This window comes from Abramis brama (genome assembly GCF_963993115.1).
Source record: "Abramis brama genome assembly, chromosome: 17".
NCBI lineage: Eukaryota > Metazoa > Chordata > Actinopteri > Cypriniformes > Leuciscidae > Abramis > Abramis brama.
In genome coordinates, this window is record NC_139979.1 from 24960946 (window position 1) to 24985584 (window position 24639).

A 24639-nucleotide genomic window follows, 5' to 3' on the forward strand; every position below is an offset into this window, starting at 1 on the left:
TGAACTCTTTCCCAGCTATTGACGAAATATTCTAGCTTTCCATGTTTTCATTGTTATATAAGGGGAGCTATTATGCATTTTTTTAAATAATACAGAATCTCCAGATCCAAAAACAAAAAAAGGAAAAGCAGAAACAAGTCATAGAAGCATTGCTTATAAGCTAGCGTGATCATCAAACTGCATATAAATCAAAACTGGGTAATGTTCCTAAATGAAATGTCAAACGGTAACCCACAAAGAGGTGCAGTACTATGCAAGCTTTGGGGGTTATGATGGACTCAATCTACTCCATCTATGTTTTGACCATCGTTCTGAATCCGATCTGGATGTATTCTTTGACAAAAACATGATTTTCTCAGCTTGTTGTTCAAAATGTTGCCTTTTTTCTGAAACTTACCCACATTCAAGTGTAGGGCTGGGCAAAAAAATCGTTTTTTAAAATGTGGTCGATTCAAAATCGATTCTCAAACGCCACGAAACGATTTTTTTTCCATAATTATTTATCTATTACCCAAAAGCCAGTATTAGTTTTCCTCCACTGTCCATAGGCTTGCAAACTCCATTTTATAGCTAATGCTGTGAGATTTTATGTTTGTTTTATCTTAATCATAAAATAGTGCTTCACGATTAATCATATCGCAATCGCAATGTCAAGCCTACGCAATTATATGACGCAAAATGCTGCGATTTTATATGAAATAAACTAATTTGGGCTGTTAACGCAATTAATGCGGCATCTGTTAATTTTTGTCATCCTTTGGCTAGTGTTACATGATCCCGCTCTTATTCATGCAAATGTTTTAAACCATTCATGCTCGACGAGACAAAAAAGAGCGCGCTGCCTGTGAATGTCCTGACTGTGACATACAGAAAGACTCGCGCTGATGCGCACAAGACAGCCCAGAATACAGTTCTCTTTCGCACTTGAACGAACAATAACACACACAATTATGACAAATTGTCTTTTTGTATCTTCATAACATAAGAGCAGTCGTATGATGAACGTGAAGAGTTGTGACTCGCGTGCATAGCGTGAGATCCGAGTCTCTGTCAGCAGCGACTGGTCTTAAAGGGACAGTACACAGTAGCCACTAATTATCTCTGTTGTTAAAGTTAATCAAAGAACAAAGGGAACAGAGAAAAACACTCACTGTTCTTGACTAAATAACTTTTGTAACTTTAATAAGGATTAGTCTATATATAATTTATAATTAATGCAGCGCAAGACTTTTTTTGATAACTTTATTCAATTGCTGCATATGTCCTACCTGTTAGACAGAAAGGGCACAGGTAAATATGATATGCAAGTTTTTTTTTTATGGGTTTATGTGAGGATTGGTAACCTTTTTGATCAAGGCATGCGACTGTTCTGACTTTGTCCAATTTTCAGCATCAATTTTTCACCTTGCATCAAAATCCTGTCTATTCATTGTATGGATTTGAAATATAGAGTTGGGTTCTGTTAATGTACCTAAAATAAAAAGAGTTTAATATACAGGTTTGTAGCTCTTAATTTCTTTTTATTAATTAACCACTTGTAAACTTATGTTCACTTTTTTTTTAATGAATATAGGATTTGTATTAAATATATATTCATTGATTCGAATCGAAATCTAATTTAGAATCGAAATCGAAAATCGAATCGAGAATCGAAATTGAATCGAATTGAGAGCTTGCGAATCGAAATCGAATCGAATTGTAACATCTGAATCAATACCGAGCCCTATTCAAGTGTTGAGAAAAACACTTATTTTTAAGCAGAGTTTTGTGAAAATGATCAAAAATGCTGCCACTGGCCGGTAACTAAAAAATTTAAAATAAAATAAAAACACTGGCAGGGAAAGAGTCAATTAAGTACAGAATCACTGAGTAAAGATTGTGGTTTGATGAATGGGCATTTTACATAAAGCAGGTCATGATGATTTAAGTTATATAAACTAGGCAGTTTTCTATGAGGCTGCATTCAGCATAAATTAGTTACAAACTGATGCAGTCACTCTAAAGTAAACCATACCAGATGAACGATTCCTGGTTTATTTCTAATTGGACAAAAGCAATGCCTAGCAATGCCCTAGCAACCATCCTGCAACCACCTAGCAATCATCCAGAACACCCTAGCAACCAAACAGCAAAAACTGAAATGTTTATTTCATTTTATTTATTTATTTCACTTTTTACAAGTACTTCTGACACCTCTAGTGAACAGACATACAACTTGTCGCCAGAAAGCAGTCGCACCGCTCCTGGTTAGGACACGGCGTAAGCCAGATACCCTGCCCAAATCGTGCCGCTCATCTATGCCATGTGTTCTGCCTGACTAACCTGATTTGATGCGCATAGGACTTATTCCAATATATGTTTATATATAAACTTGCAGCTGCCTCCCAAACCCACACAATGTCAGACTTACAGGGGCTACGAGGTGAGGACAGCTTCTCACCAGAGATCTGTCCTCCAATCTCTGCCTCATTCTCTCTCACACACCTCTGCTGAGCTTCCCAGCTCGATTCTTGCCTCGGGCCATGCTCAAGCCAAACTTTACTGAATTTATGTATTTCTCCCAAATTCTCTCGCGCAACATCAGCAGTCAGTAACTCCATGCGGTAACAGGAGGTCAAACCTAAACTAGTCTACGTTCGCGAAAAAGTCGATGCACACCGACACAGTAACTGGAGATGGAGTGTTAAAAAGTTGAACATCTTTGAAGACAGTGAAATTACATAATTCCTTTAAAACAGATTTTGCTGTCCTAAATACAGGAGAGTTTAGATTCTCACAATGTATCATTAACACAACTACATTATTTTTAATGTTCTGAAGAAAATGGGATTGGTGGTGGTTATGCAAAACCCACTTACACAACACTAGAATGTTTCTATATGGTAGCTGAGTTGCTATGCATTTGTTGTGATTTGAGGAGTTTTTATGTGGTTGCTTACTGGCCAAATTCGTTTCAGGGGTCCGAGAGCAGTTTGCATGAATTTTGACAACCAAACTTTAAAGAGAACTAAAACTCATAACTGCACAAGTGAACGCTCATTGGTAATGACAACAAAACGTATTGAATTTTATTCTATTTCAATTGTTTTTTTCTATTATAAGATATAGAAATCAAACAATATGTACTGTAGTAAATATGCATTATTGATGCCAGAATTCAGCAAAGGACAGTTTATTGAACAAGGACACATGATTGTTTATCATTAAAACCAATTAGCAAATATGTTAAATATTCCTCGAATATTCAGTGTAATAGTAATCATCAATATTATAATACTGTACTGAATGCAGTAATAATGAAGGTTGGGTTCCACATAAGTGTACACATGCATAGATAAAAAGGTACACTTTCAAGGCAAGTCAGAGAGAATTGGGTTCTTTTTCAAGGGGTCCGAGTTTAGTTCTCTTACTAAGATTCTTAGTGTGATAACACTTTTTTTTCTATTTTATCATCCCACTGGTGAAAAAGTCTGATCGCTAAAACAAATAGTGGTGTAGACAAGTTGAAATTTAATATGTAGGGTTAGGGGGTTGTTCAAATAATATACAGCAAGTATAAGCAATCGTAATTGTGATGATTGTCGTGGCAAAGCACCAACAATTATAGTCATCTCAGCCCTTATTGTCACTGACATTGTGCGAGCATCTGGGAAACAATTAAAGGAGTACATTTATGTAAAATTATGCTGATTGGGCTCGTTTTATAAAAAAATAAAATAATAATGAACATATTTCATAATGGAGTACAGGTGTTTTCTACAGCTAAATACACTCATTCAAGCCCATTTTGGATTTCTATGTGTGTGTGTGTGTGTGTGTCTGTGTGTGTGTGTGTGTGTGTGTGTGTGTGTTAGCGACAGAGATTACGTAAAGCTTACAGAGGTCATCTCTGTGTGGCTCCTTCTAACAACACGAGTGTCTGTTTGAAGGAGCAGCACACCTGGTCCTAAATAAAGGACTATGTAAATTGCTTGAGCCATGCAGGCCTTTCATTAGTGTGATCTCACTGTTTGAGCTCTTTCTCTCTCTCTCAGCATCAATCCATTCAGTTCCAGGCATAAACATTCTTTTATTCCAGCTACTGTGGTCTCTCCAAACCCAAAACCAGAGCTGGTCAAGACTAGGAAGACTATGGAAGATGCTCAAAAACGTAATATTTATGAATTAATCATTAATTTAATACATTATATTATATAATTGCTTATAACAAAAAATAAATAAATCAAAATAACAATGATTAAGATGTGTACGTTTAATTGTTTGCCGCTGTTTTTTTTTTTCTTCAAAAAATATTAAACCAGCATTTTTTTTTTTATCGTGGACACTCTTTTTTCAATTTGTAATTACATTACGTTTAACATGTTTCCATCCAAAGTTGTGAATTTAACCTATGCGCAAAATTGGAATATCGCATAAAACATTTGCAAATAAAGCAAATGCAGTTTCCATCCAGTGAGCCGAAGAGAACAAAATCGTCACTTCCAAAGTCTGTACCACTTTGTCGAAAGACTTTGCTCAGACATTTCAGAACAACCAAAACAACATTTCAGATGCTGTGCAACGAGATCGGCCCGCTGGTTGGTCCAGTTATGTCGTCCCATCACAGAGTCCCATCATTTTTTTTTGATTCGCATCAAGGAATTTATTTAGTAAATGTATTTCCATCGTAGTTTATATGCACGTGTTCTTATCGGATAATTTTTTTTTTATCTGACTCAATTGAGTTTTTAGAATACCCAAATCCCATAATGTGCATAAAAATAGGTGGATTGAAATATGGCTATTGAAATCATCCCCACTGAGGAGGCTTTCTGATTGGAATATGAAGACTCTCAAGAACATATTCCAATGGAGACTTATTCTTCAAATATATCTCTATTTTCCATTATTGCCATAATCTTAATAACATTAACAGTAGGGATGCAGGGGATTTTTTTTTTTTTTTTTTTTTACTATTTTGACAAATATTGAACATTTTGATTCCAAATGGTTCCTTATAGTTTACTTATTATTGCACCACCTGATGAAATAGACGAGTGTGCCCCTTAAAGGCACAATATGTAACTTTTTTGCTTTAAAAATAGCAAAAATCACTATATCTATGTTGTATATTTTCTTTTAGCTGTGTACTTACATTATCCCGACTATTTCCAACAACTTTCAAACTAGGAGAAATTTGTAATTTAATTCGAAGACACGGCACGTTTCTTTATTTCCGTTTTGTCGCCGTCAATGGCGTCATATCCGCTCATACTGCCATAGCAACCAGAGCCGACAGACGTGGACAACTGTGTAGTTTGCAATGTCTATTTGCACGCTGTTGTTGTTTCGTTCAAACATTATGGACCATGGCAAGCAGACTTTGGATAAAAAAGGAGAACTAAAACGAGAATCAATATCAGCGCGGTGTTTTCGAGATGCCTAGAGCTCCCATAGACAGTATATAAACGAGAGCTCCACGTCCGAGACTTCGACCGCTCCTACATGTACTTTATTAAACAGGTGAGCACATTTACATAAAACTAATCAATGTTATATAGTTCAACAATGATAAAATGTTAGAATATGATCTGTATGTTATTCTAATGTTGATCTACCTTACTGCTAGTCTCATACAGACAAACTAACACATTAATTTCAACACATTCAAATGCAGTTTAGTGATAGTGTAATGTTAGACCAAGTGAAACAGCGCTGCGTTACGTTACCTCACAAGTTTAATTTGTCTAATAAACTGACCTGTGAGTAGTAATTCTGCATGTAGTTCGGTAGAATGAAATGTCCATATTCCTTTTATATCCGCGGGACTCGCGTCGCGTTTGGAGCTGATAGCTGTCTCTTAGCAACCCCTAACTGCTTTATATCAGTCATGATAAAAACATCGACGTATTCAGTCATCCATAAACATTATTAGATCGGTCGGCTTGACGTTGAGGACAAGATCCATAATTCTTAGCAAATGTTGCGTCATCAAACTACGCCGTTGTTATTGTAAGAGGTTAGCGACCCCTAGCGGCGAAAAAAATTACATAATGTACGCTTAATAGTGGAAGAGACTATCATACCAAGTTTGGGGTTTCTGTACTTTTCTCATTTTCACACTTAAAAAAAAATAAAAATAAAAATGTGCACAATGATTCGTACACAATAAGACCAGCAATGTGTATTATGAAAGTAAATATAGTTCATTTTCATTTCATGTAGACCTAAAACTGAGCTTTTCCAAAAGAAAGAAAATCTGAAAATCACATATAGCAGTGTTTCTCAGCCGGTGGGTCGCAACCCAAATAGCGAAGAGTATAGTTAAAGAAACAACAACAAAAAAAACTAATTGTAAATGTTTTTTTCTGATGCAAGACTCATTTTGAAAGACGTGCGGTAACGCTGTTGACTCTTGTCAGGCGTAGCTTAAGTAAAGCATGCCTGAGAAAAACACTTTGTCCTGATTCAGTAACTGGTGTCAGATGAGATGTTGTCAGTCTTTTTCATTATTTGAACATTATTTTCATAACCTATTATAATACAAAAGTCTCTCACTTCAGAAAAACACACTTTCCTGCCCTGATGTTATACTTCGCTCTCAGTGCGTACTCTTCAATTGTGAGCACAAATGCAGGCGGGTGTGTGCTGTGTATCACTTTACTATATATAAAAAAGAAAAAGAAGTTACGCACATGCAACATCGTAGTTACGTAGTCAATTTGGAAGTCATGAAATTACCAAAAAGTACCAATAAATTGCATAACTGGTACGTAGTGTGTTAGCTGGGAAGGATTTACATGCAGGTGTTCAGTCTATTCGTTAGGATCAGTGTTCATGTTTATTAACAGTTCATGTTAGTATTGTGTAGTTCCCGTAGTAACTGTAGTTTCCATAACCTTAACCCAAAATACCACTTTATTTTCAGTGTGTGCCATTTTCTGTATTTTTAATGACCGTGGTTGCTCATACCAACTTACTGTTTGTAAGGGAAAATTGGGAAAATTTGGGTCCCATGGCCAAACACCACTGACATTTCACATTGGTAACAAAGTTACCTTCATGATCAACACGCTCCATGATGATGGTCCCCAGGGAGATGCATATTGAATGGCTGTTTGTGACCGATTAGCATCTTTGCTAAACGCGAAGACGCGTGGAGCCGTTGAGTGTGTTTGATTACGGAGCGACAGAGATCAGAGGCAAAAACACATTGGTATAAACTGCATCATAGATATTCAGAGTCATAGAAGGGTCAGTGCGCTCTATAGAGAGGCACTACAGGCAGAGCTAATAGGGAGGGGATGGAATATGCACAGTGTGTGTGTGTGTGCGTAATAAATATTTAATGGAAGAGTAGTGTGATGCCCAGTTGCAGCCCCCAAGGCTCTGCTACACGCCACTTACAGTGAGCACAACCCTTTCATCATCCATGCACACGGAATCGCGCGCGCACACACACACACAATCGCGCACGGCTCTTCCAGCTGCAGTCTGACCTGAAAACCTGTCTGCATGCTGCTCTGGCTGTCTTTCTGAATTAAGAGCACTCTCACTCTCGATTGAGCACACAATATTCTCTGGCTAGCTCTGTTACTCTCATCTTCTCGGTGTGTGTTATGCACTTCTTACCCTCCCCCAACCTTCTACCATCATCACCTCCTGGCCTTTTTTCTCCTTTCTCTCCCTCTAATTCCCCATCCCTTCCTCTCTCTCTCTCTTTCTCTCTCCCTCTCTCTCTCTCGTTTCCTGAGCTCAGCTCTCTCTGAATCAGCAGAGGTTCTCAAACAGGTCAGCACAGCGAGGCATTACAATTACTGCCTACATCAGCCTCACACATGGATTTATTACCGTACTCGCACGACGCTAATGTTGGGGAATTGGCGGAATTGAATTAACCCCCGTTTCTTTCATGGCTTTCCAAAAGATGTGCCGTTAATGTTTGCGGGGTGTAATTAGCAAGGCAGCGTCGGGAAGTCACACCGGCTTCTGGCTGTTGCCTCGGCTCCAATCGTGTCGCTGTCAGTCTAGACCTGCTTTAGAGAGAGTGATCAACTGCACAGCCTGGTGGCAGTGCTGCTGGGAAGAAAAAGAGAGAGGGAGAGAGAGAGAGCAAGGGAGTAACAGTGCTGGAGGGCCAGCTCTCTCTCTGATTACTGAGCTTATTACTGCGAGGAACTAGACTTGCTTATAAGCTTTGTATCCTAGAATAGAGGTGCATTTTTCTTTCTCTCCCGGGCTTCTTTTCTCTCTAGTTGTGTCCCAAATTGCACACTATACACTATGAACTTAGACGTATACACTACACGGTTGAGTACATAAGTACATAGTGAATGAATTTTATACAGTTACAGTTTTATACAGTTTCAGTTTGAACACACTGAAAATTCACACTATTTATACACACTGTCGCACAATTTACGCTACAAAACAGCATAGAATAGAGCTTATGTAGGTGATATTGGGACGCACCTTTTGTTTCTCTGCTTAATGTTTAACAGTGTTTGCACTGAGTTTGTTAGGGGTTGCACTGATATTGACATTCTGATTGATGCTGATAACCATTATCATGTTATGTTTGACAGCCGATAAATGGACAATATCATATATTATATTATCATATAATATTAAAATTATTTGTTATGCAAATAATTGCATACAGTGGTCGTAAATGTATTTTGACACTTGGGTCATGAATAATCTCTGAATGTTGTTGCATTAGATACAAAATATCAAAGTAGCGTCTACAAACAAATTATTTTTACACAGTAACCACAGTTCATCAAATTAACTAGGAAAAATTTCCATAAAGTTTGATCCATAAAGTTTCCAAATAACTTGTTAATTTTGAACAATAATGTCTAAACTTCTTAATTTGTGACTTTGTGATAGTTTGCTTAAAATGCCATGATGCCACGTTTCTGTAAAATACATGCTTCTTGGTTTGATATTTTGTAATATAATGCAGAGATTTGGATTAGGTGTCTAAATACATTCTGCCACTGTATATCACTATATATCAAAAATGTAAAAATTTAAATAGTGTATTATAAATGTATTTTTTTAAACAATTTCATAATCAAATTAATTTTAGTTGGGTATTTACAAGAATGTTTGTGCATGTGGTCTGAAACAGACACACACGTATACATATATACACCTTTTTTTTGTGTGTGTGTGTCCAGACGTCTTTACTAATACTAAAGGCCAATTCACACTACACCAACAGACTCAGACAACATGGCGACAGTCACCAGATTATAGCACGTCACTTATCAGACAATTCTAATTACGATTCAGCATGTTCAATCTGCAAAAACAAGCTCCGACAGACGCCATCATACTCTGACAGGGGTAGCACACTGATCCGACAAAACTCGACAAAGTGTCTTTTGTCGACTTCGGTGTGAGCTGGCCAAAAAAACAGATATCAGCTATTGTGTAAAGCCAGTCATTTTGACCAACACATTTTTTGCATACAATTTACATCAGACGGTCAATGGGGTGCTCTGTCTGAAGTAGAAACAAGAACTGCTTGTGAAGTTTAGAAAGTTGCTGATGGATCAAAAACGAGGTGTTTTTAATGAAAGTGAAACAGTCAGCAGCTGTTGATCATTACAGGCCATCAGTTCTGAATCGACCTTGAAAGTTCAATGGAATGAGATGAACTCTAGGAAGAACTACTTCAAGCAGCTGAGAATCTAAATTTAACCAAAAAGTGATGAGACAAAAAAAAAAAAAGAGAAAAAAAACGCCCCCTCAAATGCTGCCTAAGCAGGTTGGAGAAGAGGGCTAAAATTGGGCACATTCACTAGAGGGCAAAACTTTTGCCAAACGTTGGCAGCTGACCAGCCAGAAAACAACAGTAGCTGAAGAAGCGCCAGAACAGCTAGAGAAACTTTCACTCCCAACTTTTTCCTTCCGAATGATACTTTATTTCAATGCTGCAGACCAGGGGTTGTCGGCAACACAAGCTGTAACTCCTAAACTGTCTTCTTAATGGCAGATCTTCCCCTGCTAATAAAGGAATAATGAGGGAGTCTGTATGGTGCTCGGTCCCCTGTGGAAGAGAAGCTCTCAGCTCTCACAATAAACACAGTCTGTTCAGACTGGAGATGATCAGTTTGATGTCTGTCTCCACGCAGATGGTTCCATTCTCAAACAATGCAGGCCAGCGTGGTTAATTGCTACTGAGACGACCGGAGGTGCGGTTACGTGAGCATTTCTGCTGCAGGTGAGTGAGTGTTTTTGTGTGACAGGACTGACTGACGAACAAGCGTTGAGCGCCCTTGACTCGCGGCATGCGAATGATGCCTATAAGGGCTGGGGGAGGTTGGTTATCAGACAGATCCCCCCGCCCCCATGCGCACATATTCACGCACACACTAGTGCGCGCACTTACACACACTCTGCGAGGACAGTGTAGCAGTCTTACCCCTTCCCGAAGGCACCTCATTAACACGGTGTAGGCGGCAGCAGGAACGACCCACAATCCTCCTGGGCGCCCTTTCTTCTCTTCCTGCAGGGGAAGGAAAGAGAGTATGTGTGTGTATGAGCGAGAGAGAGAGAGAGACAACTATTACAGAGACTCATTGGGGGAACAATTAAAAGCAGTAAAATGCAGCCACCATCATAATGAGGCTAAATAAATAAAGCCCTGCGACGGTAAATAAGACGCCAGACTCCGGCAGGTACAGGAATCACAGCTCAAGTGAGAAGCAATGATCGTGTCAATTAGAGGGAGAAGCGGAGAATGCTGCAAAGCAACATCCCACTCTCATTTAACTTCTAATGCTTGCGTTCACACAGCGCTGAGACTGATCGTCGACATCAACAGCAGCTCGTGAGCAAGACCTTCGTACAAGTCAAGGCCTGATTTGGATTTCTGTTTATATGTAGCTGCATCATGCTGTGTGTGTGCAGTAGGCTGTTGTAAATTTGAAAGGAAAAAAAGATTACATTTTATATACGGTAGAAATTTGACAAAATGAAAACCCTCTAAACTATCTTCTCTCAAATTAAAATTCATGAGTGTAAACAGCTTTATAATTCAAAACAAATAACTTTCACATAAATTAACTGAAGGTTATTAAAATGCACAATTAAGTAAACCGTAAGTGGTTAGGTGTGAACAGCTAAATTAATATGAGTCCGAGTAAAACTGTCAAAGAGTTAATTTAGTTTTGTATCTTCAAACGTCAAAAAAAAAAAATATTTTAAAGCTCTTTAAAATCATTTTGCATTATAAAAAGCATTCATGAGCTCAAGGCTGCATTTACAGTACCAGGTATTTTGCCGCAGTTTGTGCAATAAAACATTTTACAGTCAATTTAACACTTCTGTAGTCAATAAGATTTTACACCCTTTAAATTTGGAAGGATCTAATGCAATAAACTGATAGCCATTAGTGAGTACATCAATGGGCTTCTTGTTCTCACAGAGAACTTTTAAAACTTTGTCCAGGGCCATTAAAATTGATTGCCATGGGATAGCAGCAGAAAAGGGGGAAAACTCTACCCCCCAGTGGCTGATATTTGGAGGCAGGAATCATTCCATGAAAAATAGCACCAACTCACTGGCTCACTGGCTTCACTTTATGCACACTGCAGGTTACTGAAGAGAAGATTAACATTGATTAACTGATTGACATTCAGTTTTATAAAAATATAAATTATTATTATATAAGCCAAACCTAAGAATAAAAATAAAATATGCAAGGGCCATAACCACCATATTTGAAATTCCTGATGCTGTTCTGCTGCAATCCATTATGCACCAATTTGTTAGTTATCAGGATGACAGTTGCATTTTTAAGCTGGTCTACCTAAGAGGTCTAAGATGTCCAATTGACTGACGGAATCCGAACATTACAGCACAAAGCTTCAGTTTTAACGGTGAAAGATTGCAAAAGAAAGTAGCTAAACATGTAATATTACAGTGTGACAACTGAAATGTTAAACGACCGGCAGTAATGTAAATTGATGCAAAATAATCGACTTTTTTTGTATCATTTTGCCATTTTGAATTGAAAATATATACCATCGTTTCCGTCATCCATGTAATTCATAACTGAATGTGATGAGCAAACAAACTTTAATGGAGTGTTTTTGCATATTAGGCATATACTATTAAGAATCTGTGAATATTTTGAAATAAAAAATAATGTTTGCAAATAGTTCAAATTGATAACTTTACAATAAATTCTAATTCAAAAGTTATTTTACCAAAAACCACCATTTAGTTATCTGATATTAAAATATGTACCACACTAAAAGCCCTATTCAAATATAGGCCATCATTTGCTGTAGTTATACCTCCTAATTAGGGCTGGACGGTATGACGATATATATCGTGGCGACAGTATAAAGGGATTTTGCTATACCATTTATAATCCGGCTTGCAAATACACCTGCATAGCACAGTACTACTTAAAGTTATTAACACTTTAGAGTGATAGAGAAAAATGCATGAAAGATATAATAAAGAGAGGGATGTGCATGATGTTAAAAAGAATGACAAAGCCCAATAAGCCATGAAAAAAGCCGCCACTCTTTCAGTTCTCTTTTGCAGCTTATTGCGCTTGAATGGTGAAATACACAATTATGTCAAAATGCCCATCATGTAGAGTATTCACATAAACAGTCTCTATGTCTTCAGTGAAGGTTAACAGTTAGATAGTTAGTTAGTCTAACATATAAGATCTGTCCATTCAGTATTAAAGTGACAGCAGCCTAATATACCTGCTGCCGTCTATGTCATTAATGTTAATCAAACAAAAGAAAAAAAAAAAGAAGAAAAAAAAAGAAAAAAAAAAAAGAATCACTCAATGCTCTTAACTTTTGTATATTTAATAAGAATCAATTTATATTTAATTCATACAGTGAAGACTATGCAGTATTTTTTAACATTTTATTATTCATTTTCTGTTCTTTGTATCTTTGTTCTATTGTATTAGTCATATTGTATTGTTCTCATTTTAAAAACAAAAAAATAAAAACAACTATTTTGTGATGTATAGTTATCGTGAAATAAAACGTATCATATGGTAAAATAAAATTGTCCCACCCTTACTCCTGATTTAATTTCAAACAAGTAAAAGTATTTTTTTGTCCTAAGCATATTTCAAGCATTACATTAATCAAAAGTCTGGCTGGTATAAGGGTGAAGTCCATAAATAAATTACAGCACTTGCTCATTCGTGCTTGTGAACGGAGTAAGAAGTAACAGATGCCAAATACATCAATACAATCTCAAAAGAGCGAGCTCACATTTAAGCTGAGAAATAGCCAATTAATCCTCTATTGACTATTTCCAATGTTGACGAAGAGCCTACGTGCTCCAAACATTACCTGTGTGAGAGTCCACCATTACAATTTTTGGAGCCTTGGTGTGCCAGTCTTTTTCTGTTTTCTATTTTAAATGTTTACATAATATAGATTGTATTTCTAATTTGTCGAGAAATTGTTTGCCCGTCCACCTTAGGACCGGTTGGTCAACCGGCAATTTTGCAAATTGCAAAAATGGCTTAGAAAAACAAGTTCTAAGAAACAATCTAAAATCATGTTTTATTTTGGTTTGTTTGTTTTTGACTATTATTTATGACTACACAGCTAAATGTTTGAAACTGAGGGTACTTTTTTTTTTTCTTAATGTTAAAGAACAAATACATTACAGTTGTGTTTTACTGAAGAACACTGAAATAGTGAGTGCGTGTATGCTTTCACGGCATATCTAGTATCACTCCCATTCATTATGTCATAGAGAGAACAGCCATAGTTTTCACCTGGGCTGCTATTGAAATTCAAGGCGTCAACACACCAATTGCTCACATTACACTAGAACTGAGGAGTAGAGAAAAGTCATTAGATAAAGCCAATCAAGGCCACAGTGTCCCTCTCCTTCCCCTTGGGCTCAGAGCTAATATGATCAATAAAAGCTGTGTGTGCTGTTGTACTGCATGACCCTGAAAAACACAACCGTACAGGAGATACACACCTAAATAAGCCCAACAAAGCATGTTATCAGCTAACCTCGAGTCCCTTACAGCGATCAATACAGCGATCAGATTAGGATGACCAGATGTCTACAACACAGGACAAATTTTGGGAAAACAGGCCATCTCATCACACTAGCTGTAATGAGGTAAAATGATGCTGTGATCAGCCATTTATGGACTCCAGAGGCTGTGCTTCATTACACCTTTAGACCTCATTCACAAGCTGCTGAAAATGTGTGATGCTAAAAATCCCCCAACACTGACTTTCATCAAAGCATTGTGTTATAGCAGGCAAATGCAGTGTTACCATGGCAAATACTAGAGGTAACATGGGTAAATGCGAATAAAAAGTGTCCAATTTTCAGCAGTGATCTTTACAGTACTAAAATTATGTTAAAGGTTACGCATGATGCACCAGACTGCATCGGTTATGAGGTGGTTCCCATGTTGAGGTTAATGAGGTCTGAGAGGTTGTGTGAAACTCTCCTCATAAGGGAGCTTTTTAAATGTCATGGAATACTCAGAGGGCAAATATTGCCTGTAGGACATTTATGAGAAGCAAACTGAGCTGTATGAAATTTCAGGCCATTGAGCATACGGATCCATTCTTGGGATAGCAATCGAGTGGCTAGTCCCCCTAGAAGTCAAAGTGGAAGTTGTGCACTGATCAATAATTACTTCAATATAATAGACAGTCTACCTCTTACCTCTCTAATGAACCCATGTGAATATTGATATGATATGTGAATTATAGATGATTCTTTAATTAGAGGAACTTTTTTGTCCAGGATATTTATATTATATATATATCATTTTAAAGAGTACCAATTATGCCCTTTTTCAGGGTCTTGATTTTGTTTTTGGGCTTTTATGTATGAATGAAAAAAAAAAATGAAAAAAAATAATTCACCTTTAGTTCCTTGTCTCTGCGAAGCCCGTCCTTCCGAATAGTGCAGTGCGCTCCGATTAGTGGGCTGGACCAGTGTGTTTTGATTGGTCATTAACTTTGAGCAAAAGTCAAGCCCCTAACTGCAAGTTTCAACACTCAACCAGGACTACTGTGACGTATACATTCCCAGAAGAAAACTCGTCAAGACGAAACAGCGCTTACTGATATAGAGAATACCTCGCTTTGGAATGGACTTTGTGCTTTGTAGCTGTGCAGTCCTTTTTCATGCTCAAAAAGAAATATTACACACTAAAGAAAGTTGAATATGTAAAAAAAACAAAAAAAACATAACAGGACCCCTTTTAAGATAATAAGATATTATAATCGCTTTAAACTTTGTGTCTTTCCTTTATTCATTCATTATTCATCATCACATCACTGGGTAGGGGGAAAAGTGTTAAATGTAAATAAAAATTTACTTCAGAATTTTATTTAGAAAAAAAAGTATTTATGTAGAAAAAAAGTATAACTGTCCTAAATAATTAAGTTAATAATGATATTATTATTTTTCTACTCCATTTTGTTGTTGAAATATAAACATTTAAAAGGGGGCTATAATAAGTTGTTTTCATGATAGATTTATTCCAAAATACACTAAATAATGAAGACAATGTTAAGTAAAAATGTATAATGAATCTGTTATGTAATGCATATATTAGTGCATGTATTTACATCTAGTTTTTTTTATTATTTTTTTATTTTTTTATGCTGACTATCAGGCTATAGAGGTTGACGGCTTTCCTGAAGTAAATGTAATGTTACGTGACATTGTTTACAAGCTGTTTTATTGACGTCTTTCCGCAGTTGATACAGAGACTAAGCGATTACATAAGACTTATTATTTGTAGAAAACTTGCCATCTATTAATCGTAATATTTAGTGAAGTTTTGTTCATGCGTCAACTGAAAACAATCTGAATGATTAATTGAAATCAGTTAATCAAAATGAAGACCAATTAAAAACGAGAAAATGATACTGCCAACCCAGCCCTAGCATCCACACAACTGTTTTATCTTATCCACAGAACGCCATTGGTAAGTGCTAATTAAATGTCACTGTTTGATCAATACTTTTGGCCCTCCAAAACAGTTTCGGCCGAGAATGAATTTATATTCGGTTGCCAAAATTTCAGTGCATCACAAAAAATTAGAAATGTTATTAATTTTACATTATGATTTGAGATTTATTAGGTGTCATTACCAAACTGGATAATCAATAAAATTATTTGTATGAAATAAAAAAAATATTTATTATAAATTGAGTTCAAGCTAATTTTTGATAGCAATTCCAAGACTTATCCAACTTAAATACATACAGTTGCAATCAAAAGTATTCAACCCCCTTGACCTGCAAGACATTTTGCTGCCAAGAACAAAATTGTATGAAAACAATTCAACAAAGGCATCAGTAAACTATTATAACTACTAAAATACACATTTGAGTGATTATGAGAAAGTAAAGTTGAATAAAATCTCAAAATGGCTCTAAACATTCAAGTTCAAAATGATTAAACCCCCAAAAGTCAAATTTTGTGCAGAATCTTTTATTCTTTATAACCTCAAATAAACGCATAGAGTAAGTGCTTTGAAGCTTCTGTCTCCTCTCTACTGCAATCTCGGCCCATTCTTCACTTGAAAAAGCTTCCAGATCACTAATAATCTCTGGTTTTCACGTAACCACTGCTTTCTTCAAATTCCACCACATATTTTCAATGAGATTTAAAGGGCCCCTATTATGGATTTTTGAAAATTATCTTTCATGTAGTGTGTAACATAGCTCTAAGTGAATGAAAACATCCTGCAAAGTTTTAAATCTGAAAGTGCACTGTATATAAAGTTATTAACTTTCAAAAGTAAGAGTTGACTCTGAGTCAATTAAATGAATCGTTTTTCAAACGAGTCATAAGCCGTTTCGTTGTGACATCAAGACGAAACATTAGTATATTGCCCAACCACTTATTGCACGTGCAGATACCAGGGAAAACTTGAACCTCAAGCCGGCAGCTGATTCCTGCCGATACTATAATGTGAAGGTAAAGCCAGTTTTTTTTTCACTGCCCAAGGACGAGCATGTGAAGGATCAGTGGTTAAAGTTAATCTTTAACATGATATCACAGCAGTATAATCCTAAACTTTTGCTGTGTTCCCTTTATTTTACTGAAGACTGCTTCTCAAATCTCAGAGTTCAATGCAGGATTCACAAACCACTTGCTCTTGAAAGATGGTGTTCAAAATACTTCGTTTTGAGTTTTATATTGTGTAGGTCTCCTGCTAACTGGTTAACTCACGTTATTACTGTCTTAGACCCCGATCACACCAGACGCGTTTTTCAGGTTCGAAAACGCGAGGCGCACAGCACGGCCCTGATCACACAGAACGAGCAGTGCGCTGCATTTTTTATGTTGCTAGGCAACCACTGAAACAGCTGTCCTGTCAGTCAAGTAAACGTCAAATCAACCTTTTATTAACTTTATTTACTTTCTGTTAGCATTGTGGTAGTTACGGTTTGTTAAGTCATTAAGCTCCTGGTAACCCGTGAGAGCAGCACAAGTTTATCCTCCATCATCGCACTCTCAGGGCATTCAAGCAACTGTAGCTTTCATCACCATTCATTCGATTGGACAGTGAAAAAAAACCGCGATGACGTAGGGCGCTTTTTCCGCTCGGAGTTGCTTTTTGTTCAACTGCAAAAACGTGAGGCGCAGCAGGCGCATAAACAGCGCGCAGAACGCTTACTGCCATAGGAAAACAATTGAAAAAAGGCGCCTCTCACTGCAAAAAACGCATCAGATGTGATCGGGGCCTTACTGAAATATTTCTGCTAATCAGTTGTGGGCCACGATTACCTGTAACTGTGTCTGTTAATGAAGATTGTCTGTCATTCTCACTACCTTGAGGAACTATTTGTTTTACCAACGTTTATGTTACATCAGATCATTCACTCTAGAGCTCGGCTAATGCATACATGCGCTGTTATTGATACAGTTTCCACGTATTCACCGCAATATATTAGAAAAATACTCTGTAAATAAATTAGTACAAGTAAAATAATTGGTTTGTTGATGGACATGCACTTGTAAATGCTGATGGTGAGGAATTACAGTTGCAACATCTCATATAATGTACCTCATTCGGGTTCGGGTTGAATAACTAGTTCATCCAGTGTTTCATCATCGGACTCGCGCTCTCATTGAAATGGTAAAATCGACGTCATTGTTCGTTACTGTGTTTACGGTGAAGGAAGCCTCAGGACAAGCAGAGCTGACGTTGTTATGGCAATGGGCGGTTTTGTTTTCGACGCGCTGTACACGGTAGGCCAATCACAACAGACTGAGCTGTCTGGCCAATCAGAGCAGAGTAGCTCGCGGAAAGGAGGGATTTAGAGAGATTGATTCATTTGACGAGTCACATTGAAAATGTGATGATGTGCAAATGTATATTATGAGGAAATTAAACAGTTTTTTTTTACCTTTGATGCATGTAAACATGATGTAGGAGACTCCACAACAACATTAGGAAACTTTAAAATAGCATAATAGGGGCCCTTTAAATCTGCAGACTGTCAGGCCACTCAAGAACATTCTACGACTGATCCCTGAACCAAGTTTAACTAGATTTGGATGTATACTTTGGGATGTCCTGCTGGAGAGTCCACTATGAGTCACTTTTGTTGCCAAAATGTCTTGAAACTTCAAAGAATTCATGACATCCTTCATACAGTCAAGATTTCCCCTTCCCCATATAAAGACTGGGCCGACTCAATGTTTGACCATAGAGATGATGTTCTTCTGCTCATATATCACCAGATATACCGCTGATCCATGGATCATATCACTCCATAAAACATTCTTCCAGAACTCCACAGGTCTATCCAAATTAACTTTAGCATATTCAAGTCAGCCCTTTTATGTTCTTCTTGGTCAAGAGTGGCATTCGGCAAGATATCCCAACATGAAGGCCGTGCTTGTCTAGTGTTCTTCTTATGCTCTGCATTGAAATGTTTTTTCCTCCTTTCATCAGGTCATCTTGCAAGTCTTTGTAAATTTAGTTTTTTTTTGTTTTTTTTTGCTCTGATCAAACATTTTATTCCTCTTAATGATATTGAACTTTTTCTTCAAAACCCTTAATGTTTTTTTTTTCTGGTACAGCAAATTTTTAACCTTATGAATAAGGCTGTCAGCTGTGTCTCTATGATCTTTTAGTGTTTTAGAAATATTCTGGTATCCATAGACTTTCTAACGTAATAAAACAATTGGTTCTCTATAGCTTTAGTAAGAGCTCTTTTGACTTGGCCATATTTGCTACTCAACTTCAGCACATGCATGGGATAAATGTATGTGTGTATGTAAGAGCACAAGATAATTCAGTTTTGTTATAGTTTCTAAAGGCTTAACTCATAAGCATCACATTATACATTGACTAAAATATAATCACTTTAATTTGCCACTAAATTGCTAAAGATAAATAAATAAAAAAACATCTTTAGAAAAGCTTACATTTGTAAATTATTTCAGTCTCTGCGGGTTGAATAATTCTGATTTCAACAGTATATTTATATATTGGCTAGAATTAAAATTTACATTTTAATTTTAGTGTAAAAAATAATTTGAAATTGAATTTTTACAGACAACAGTTTGAAAAATACCCCCAAGTAAAGAATTGCCCGTATGCTATTTTATTATTTACATCATTTTTTATTTTTTTTTACCTGTGTAGCAATGAGATACAGCAGCTCCCCTAGTGGTGGAATCAAGCATTGCTTCAATTTGCTGCTCCTGAAGTTCTCCCGGATCAGTTCTGTGAACATGGCCACCGCCTGAGGAACAAGCCAAACAAAACATTTTATATTTATATATAATAAATGAAATTATTTAGTTAATGAAAACCTATGAATGAAATCACTATGGAATCACCCAAAAAATTTCAATTCTGTCATCATTTACCCCTGTTGTTCCATTCATCTTCACAAGCAAGCACATTTGAGCTGATGTTTACCAAATTAGATGTGCTCTGTGTTGTATCTGCATTGATCAATGTTTAAATGTAAATAAAAGCCTAAATTAAATATGTTCATCTTAAAGCAATTATGTCTCTTCAGAAGACTTGGATGTAACTGCTTAATTCATATGGTATACCTTTACAATGCCTGAAAGGCTGAACATTTTGGGTTTCATTATTATTATTATTTTTTATCTTCATTTGAGTTTCAAAGATTAAAGAAAAATGTCTGGATTTAGAATGACATGGGGGTGATTCAATTATGACAATTTTTATTTAGGGTGAGAAAAAAAAAAAAAAAAAACTTTAGAGTCGGAGTCTGTTTCCATGTGTCTATATTTCCCATTAAAACACAACACTGGGCAGGACATTTTTAATATCCAAAAGCTTTTCGCTTGCACCACAGCTGTGAATCATGATTATTTGCTACCTGCTATTTCTATTTGGTGACAGGTGGCATTAGGGAAGGGACATTTTCCCACTATAGAGCATTTGGATGTCATGAGTGCAGGATGAGTCATTAAAACATTTCCCTGCTGTTTTGGGTCTGTATTTTTTAACAGACCATTATATGGTCTCATCCACAGAACTCGGCCTTTAGCATTCTATTATTTCCATTATCTTCATACTCTCTGAGTGCTCGCATGAGTAAGTATATATGCTTCTCTCTCTGCAGTTGTTCTCTCAGTGGGGTGCTATGCAAATGCCCTGTGTATCACGTTTGGCCCAGAGACTGTTAAAGTCTCATAAGTGATGACTTTGCAGAGAACAGATGTTGGCGGCTGTGTTTGATGAGTCTTGGCAGAGAGAGACGTGCAGCGATGACTCCTGTTACACAGGAAGAAACAAACAGGGCTAAGCTGTCTTATTCAGCACACCACGCATGCAAAGTAATTCCTGCTCTAGAACGTATCATTATCATCAATAAACACACACACACACACAAATTCTCTTCTAGAGTATGCGGTTATTATCCATATGCACATAAACACGCATACACATGCTATTCTGCTTTAGAAAACATCATTATACTTCTCACATGCTGGAGAAGACAGTGGAGCACTGCAGGCTTCTCTCTGGCCTTTTTTTTTTTTTTTTTTTTTAACTAAGCATCCAGGACCTCAAGACTGAAGTGACTGAGCTGAATCCTACCTGCGGTCTAGTTGGCTCATTATCAAAGATGTGTATTAAGCAATTATATTTTTTGCACTGTGCCACCGGAAAGCAATCCTATCCTTAATATTTAAATAAAGCTAATCCAAAACTCTCTCTCTTTTAGATTTATATGTTTAATCTCCTTGTTCTAGTCATGATTTGCACTTTAATGGGGTCCTATGTTTAAGGAACAGCTGCCTCTGTGTGTATATCTGCATTGCATTAGCTCTAATCAACTCTATAATAAAACACTTGTGTTTGATGTCACTAATGTCATTTTGTCGTGCCATGCATATTAATTAATACACCTCATTATTTTTATTTTTTTCAGGAGTAGAATGAAACTCAGAGAGAGAGGTTCTCAAATGCAGTTATCAAAGAATGTACAAACTTTTGACAAATAGTGTATATACATATGAGCTGTAATGTGAAAGAATTTTGCAATCTAAGAAAAAAAAAAAAAAAATCATAATTCTTATTATGGTATTTTTATGCTTTAGTACAACTCTAGATGGTGCAGGCTAATAGCTCTAACTCATTTGGTAGCAATCACATCATTATAGCACAGCTGATTGGTTGTTTTTGCATCAGCGACCAATAAGCTGCGACTCAACATAAAAAAATACTGGTATTGTTGCTGTTAGCAGTCTGCAGTGCATTTTCAGAAACCCTGCACCTTCCCCAGCTCCACCTATATAGATCTGCTACGGGGGTTAATTCATGCATGTTACATGTATTGCCATATGTATTACCATGCCAATCTCTATTACCATACTAATCTCCCGACAATTGTCATGACCGAATTAAAGTAATGCATATTAATTATAAATATTCCAATTTTATTAATTTACTGTTTGTTTTACAATTAATTGAATACATTTTTAGGACTCTCACACACACTGACACTATATATATCTTATATAGCCCTCCTACATAGTGGGCCCCGGCCCCCTGGTTGAGAAACATTATTATTATTATTATGATTTGCATATTTCATATATTTATTTTTGTTTGTATTTATTTATTTATTTATTTATTTATTTATTTATTTATACCAAAAAAGTCCAGAAGCTTGGTATTGAGGAAGGGGCGCAATCCAGGACCGGTTCCGCTTCAGGATCAAAGATACCATCATCCCAACGGTTCAAGAGAGACCGGTGAAGAGCTTGAGGAAATGGTACAGGGCAGGCCTCAATGATAAGCAGAGTGTAAGGGAGATTATTAACCAAGCAGATACCTGGATGACATCCCTAGAGAAGAGCGGCCAACCCGGCAAGTATAAGGCCTGGGGTTACCAACACGGGGTACTCTGCTCGTTTATAAGGTACCTGTCTCTATTGTGTGGAGGGATTGGAGAGGAAGATTAACACCTATTTGAGGTGGTGGCTGGGCGTCCCAAGAAGCTTCTGCTCCATTGGCTTGTATAGCACAGGCAGCAAGCTGCAGCTGCCAGTGACTTAAGTGGTCGAAGAGTATAAAGCGATAAAGACACGCCAGGCCATGATGCTGCGAGACAGCAAGGATGAAAGAGTACGCCAAGCAGGTATTGTCGTCAGGACAGGTCGTAATTGGTCAGCCAGCAGAGCACTGACGGAGGCTGAGGATTGACTGCATCATGCTGATATCGTTGGGACAGTAGCTCTGGGCAGGCTTGGACTGGGTTGCTCCACCAGAACGAGCTGGAAAAAAACTGGCCCAAAAGAACAGTGCGGCATTGTGCAGAGGGAGGTCCGCAAAGCAGAGGAGGAAACACGGCATGTCAAGGCTGTTGCCATGAAAAAACAGGGCAGCTGGGAGGGGGAGGGCGTACGAGAAAAGGCCCTGATGTGGCAGGACATCTGGACCATGGAAGGACATCGGATAAAGTTCTTGATGTGTTCTGTCTACGATGTCCTGCCTACTCCATCAAACCTCCATATTTGGGGGATAGCAGAGAGCCCAAGTTGCATGCTGTGTGGAAAGCCAGCCAATCTTGAGCATGTCCTTTCAGCATGCCAGTCAAGCTTGGCAGACGGGAAATTCTGGTGGCGTCATGATAAGATCCTGTCTCGGTTGGCGGAAGGTGTGGAATAGGCGAGGAAGAAGTTTAAACAACTCTCCGACGGGTACACTTTATCCATTTCGTCAGGACAGGAGAGAGCACTGAAGCAGGACGGATGAGCAGAGGGGTCCTGGCCTCAGCAAAAGACTGGGAGATGCGGGCAGACCTGAAGAAGCAGCTCAAATTCCCAGAGGAGATAGCACACACTAGCCTCAGACCAGATATTGTCCTCTGGTCTAGAGGTACCAAGCAGGTGTTCCTCATAGAGTTAACAGTACCCTGAGAAGAGAGGATGGAGGAGGCACATGAGTGCAAGCTCAAAAAATATCAAGGCCTTATCCTCGAGAGCCAGCAAAACGGATGGAAGGCCTGGAATCTACCAGTAGAGGTAGGCTGCAGAGGTTTTGCTGGAGAGTCGCTCTGGAGAACCCTTGGACTGTTGGGGATTGAAGGGATGGCCAGGAAACAGCTGATAGGCAATGTCACTGAACAGGCGGAAACAGCATCTAATTGGATTTGGATACAGCGGAAGGTGCGGTGGCAGAGCCAACCTGTTGAAGGACTAAAAACGGTATAGAGTTGGGTGGTGTTCAGCAGGGGTAGATCCAGGACGCTGGATCTGCTGTCGAGTCCTCCCGAGGTGTCGTGGGCTTAAATCGACGAAACACCAAGGAAGGGGGGTGGCCATCTGATGACCGGCTGTAGTCACCAAACTCTTGAGAGATGTAGCCAAGCTTTGAGTTGGCCCAGGGATAAGGACGGTGCTTGAAAGGAGGAGAGAAGGAGAGGAGAGAGTGATGCCACTGGCTCACAGATGGGACAGGGCAGAGGCCAGTTGCAATGATCACATCGTATTTTGCATATTCATTCATTTGTTTTTATGTTATTTTATCATTTGATGAATTATTTTACACTATTATTCTAAATTGTGGATAATTTCTGCATGGAAAAAATATTAAGATGGTAACCTGAGAACCAAAACCGACACAAAATGAAATGTCTATTGATAGAAATCTATATTTGAATCTAAATCTATAACTGAGTTATGTAAAGTTGATACAGCAAGTTCATGAAGACCGTCAGATCAACTATCAAGTCACATACTGGATCTCTTTGTCCAGAGTTCCATTTATCTAGCGAGTAGCTCTAAATCAGTAAAAGTACCCAAATTAAGAAACTACCAAAGTTAATCTGAATCAACATCCACTTACAATATCAGTGTTCATACTATTCATACCTCAGTTTAATAAGTTTCTAAAATCTCTCTAATAATCATGTAAATATTAATGCAGGAGTAAATGGATGAGTAGAGAATTTTATCAACCAGTATGTTCTCTCCCTACAAAAAAAAAACAAAACAAAAAAAAGTGAAAAAATAACATTTAAATCACTTAAACTTAGATTAGGAGTTTGTCTGGAAGTATTCCAACTTCACTATTTTCTACAAAGCCAAATGGGGAAAAAAGTGTTACACCAAAAACCAGATTTAAAATTCAGATTTAAAATTCAGATTCCTAAACAA

The 24639-nt window shown here is 37.5% G+C and overlaps 1 protein-coding gene across 3 annotated transcripts in view; it reads right to left on the reverse strand.

Moving 5' to 3' along the window:
- The window catches only part of ulk4 (unc-51 like kinase 4), a 230948-nt gene that overhangs the window by 187169 nt on the left and 19140 nt on the right, over positions 1 to 24639 (reverse strand). For all 3 annotated transcript variants that reach the window (XM_084088579.1, XM_084088580.1, XM_084088578.1), the window contains exons 18-19: positions 19632 to 19739; positions 10415 to 10498 (exon numbers count right to left, since the gene is read on the reverse strand). In XM_084088579.1, the coding sequence (XP_083944705.1) occupies positions 10415 to 10498; positions 19632 to 19739 (192 nt within the window). The remainder of the gene's footprint in view (positions 1 to 10414; positions 10499 to 19631; positions 19740 to 24639) is intronic.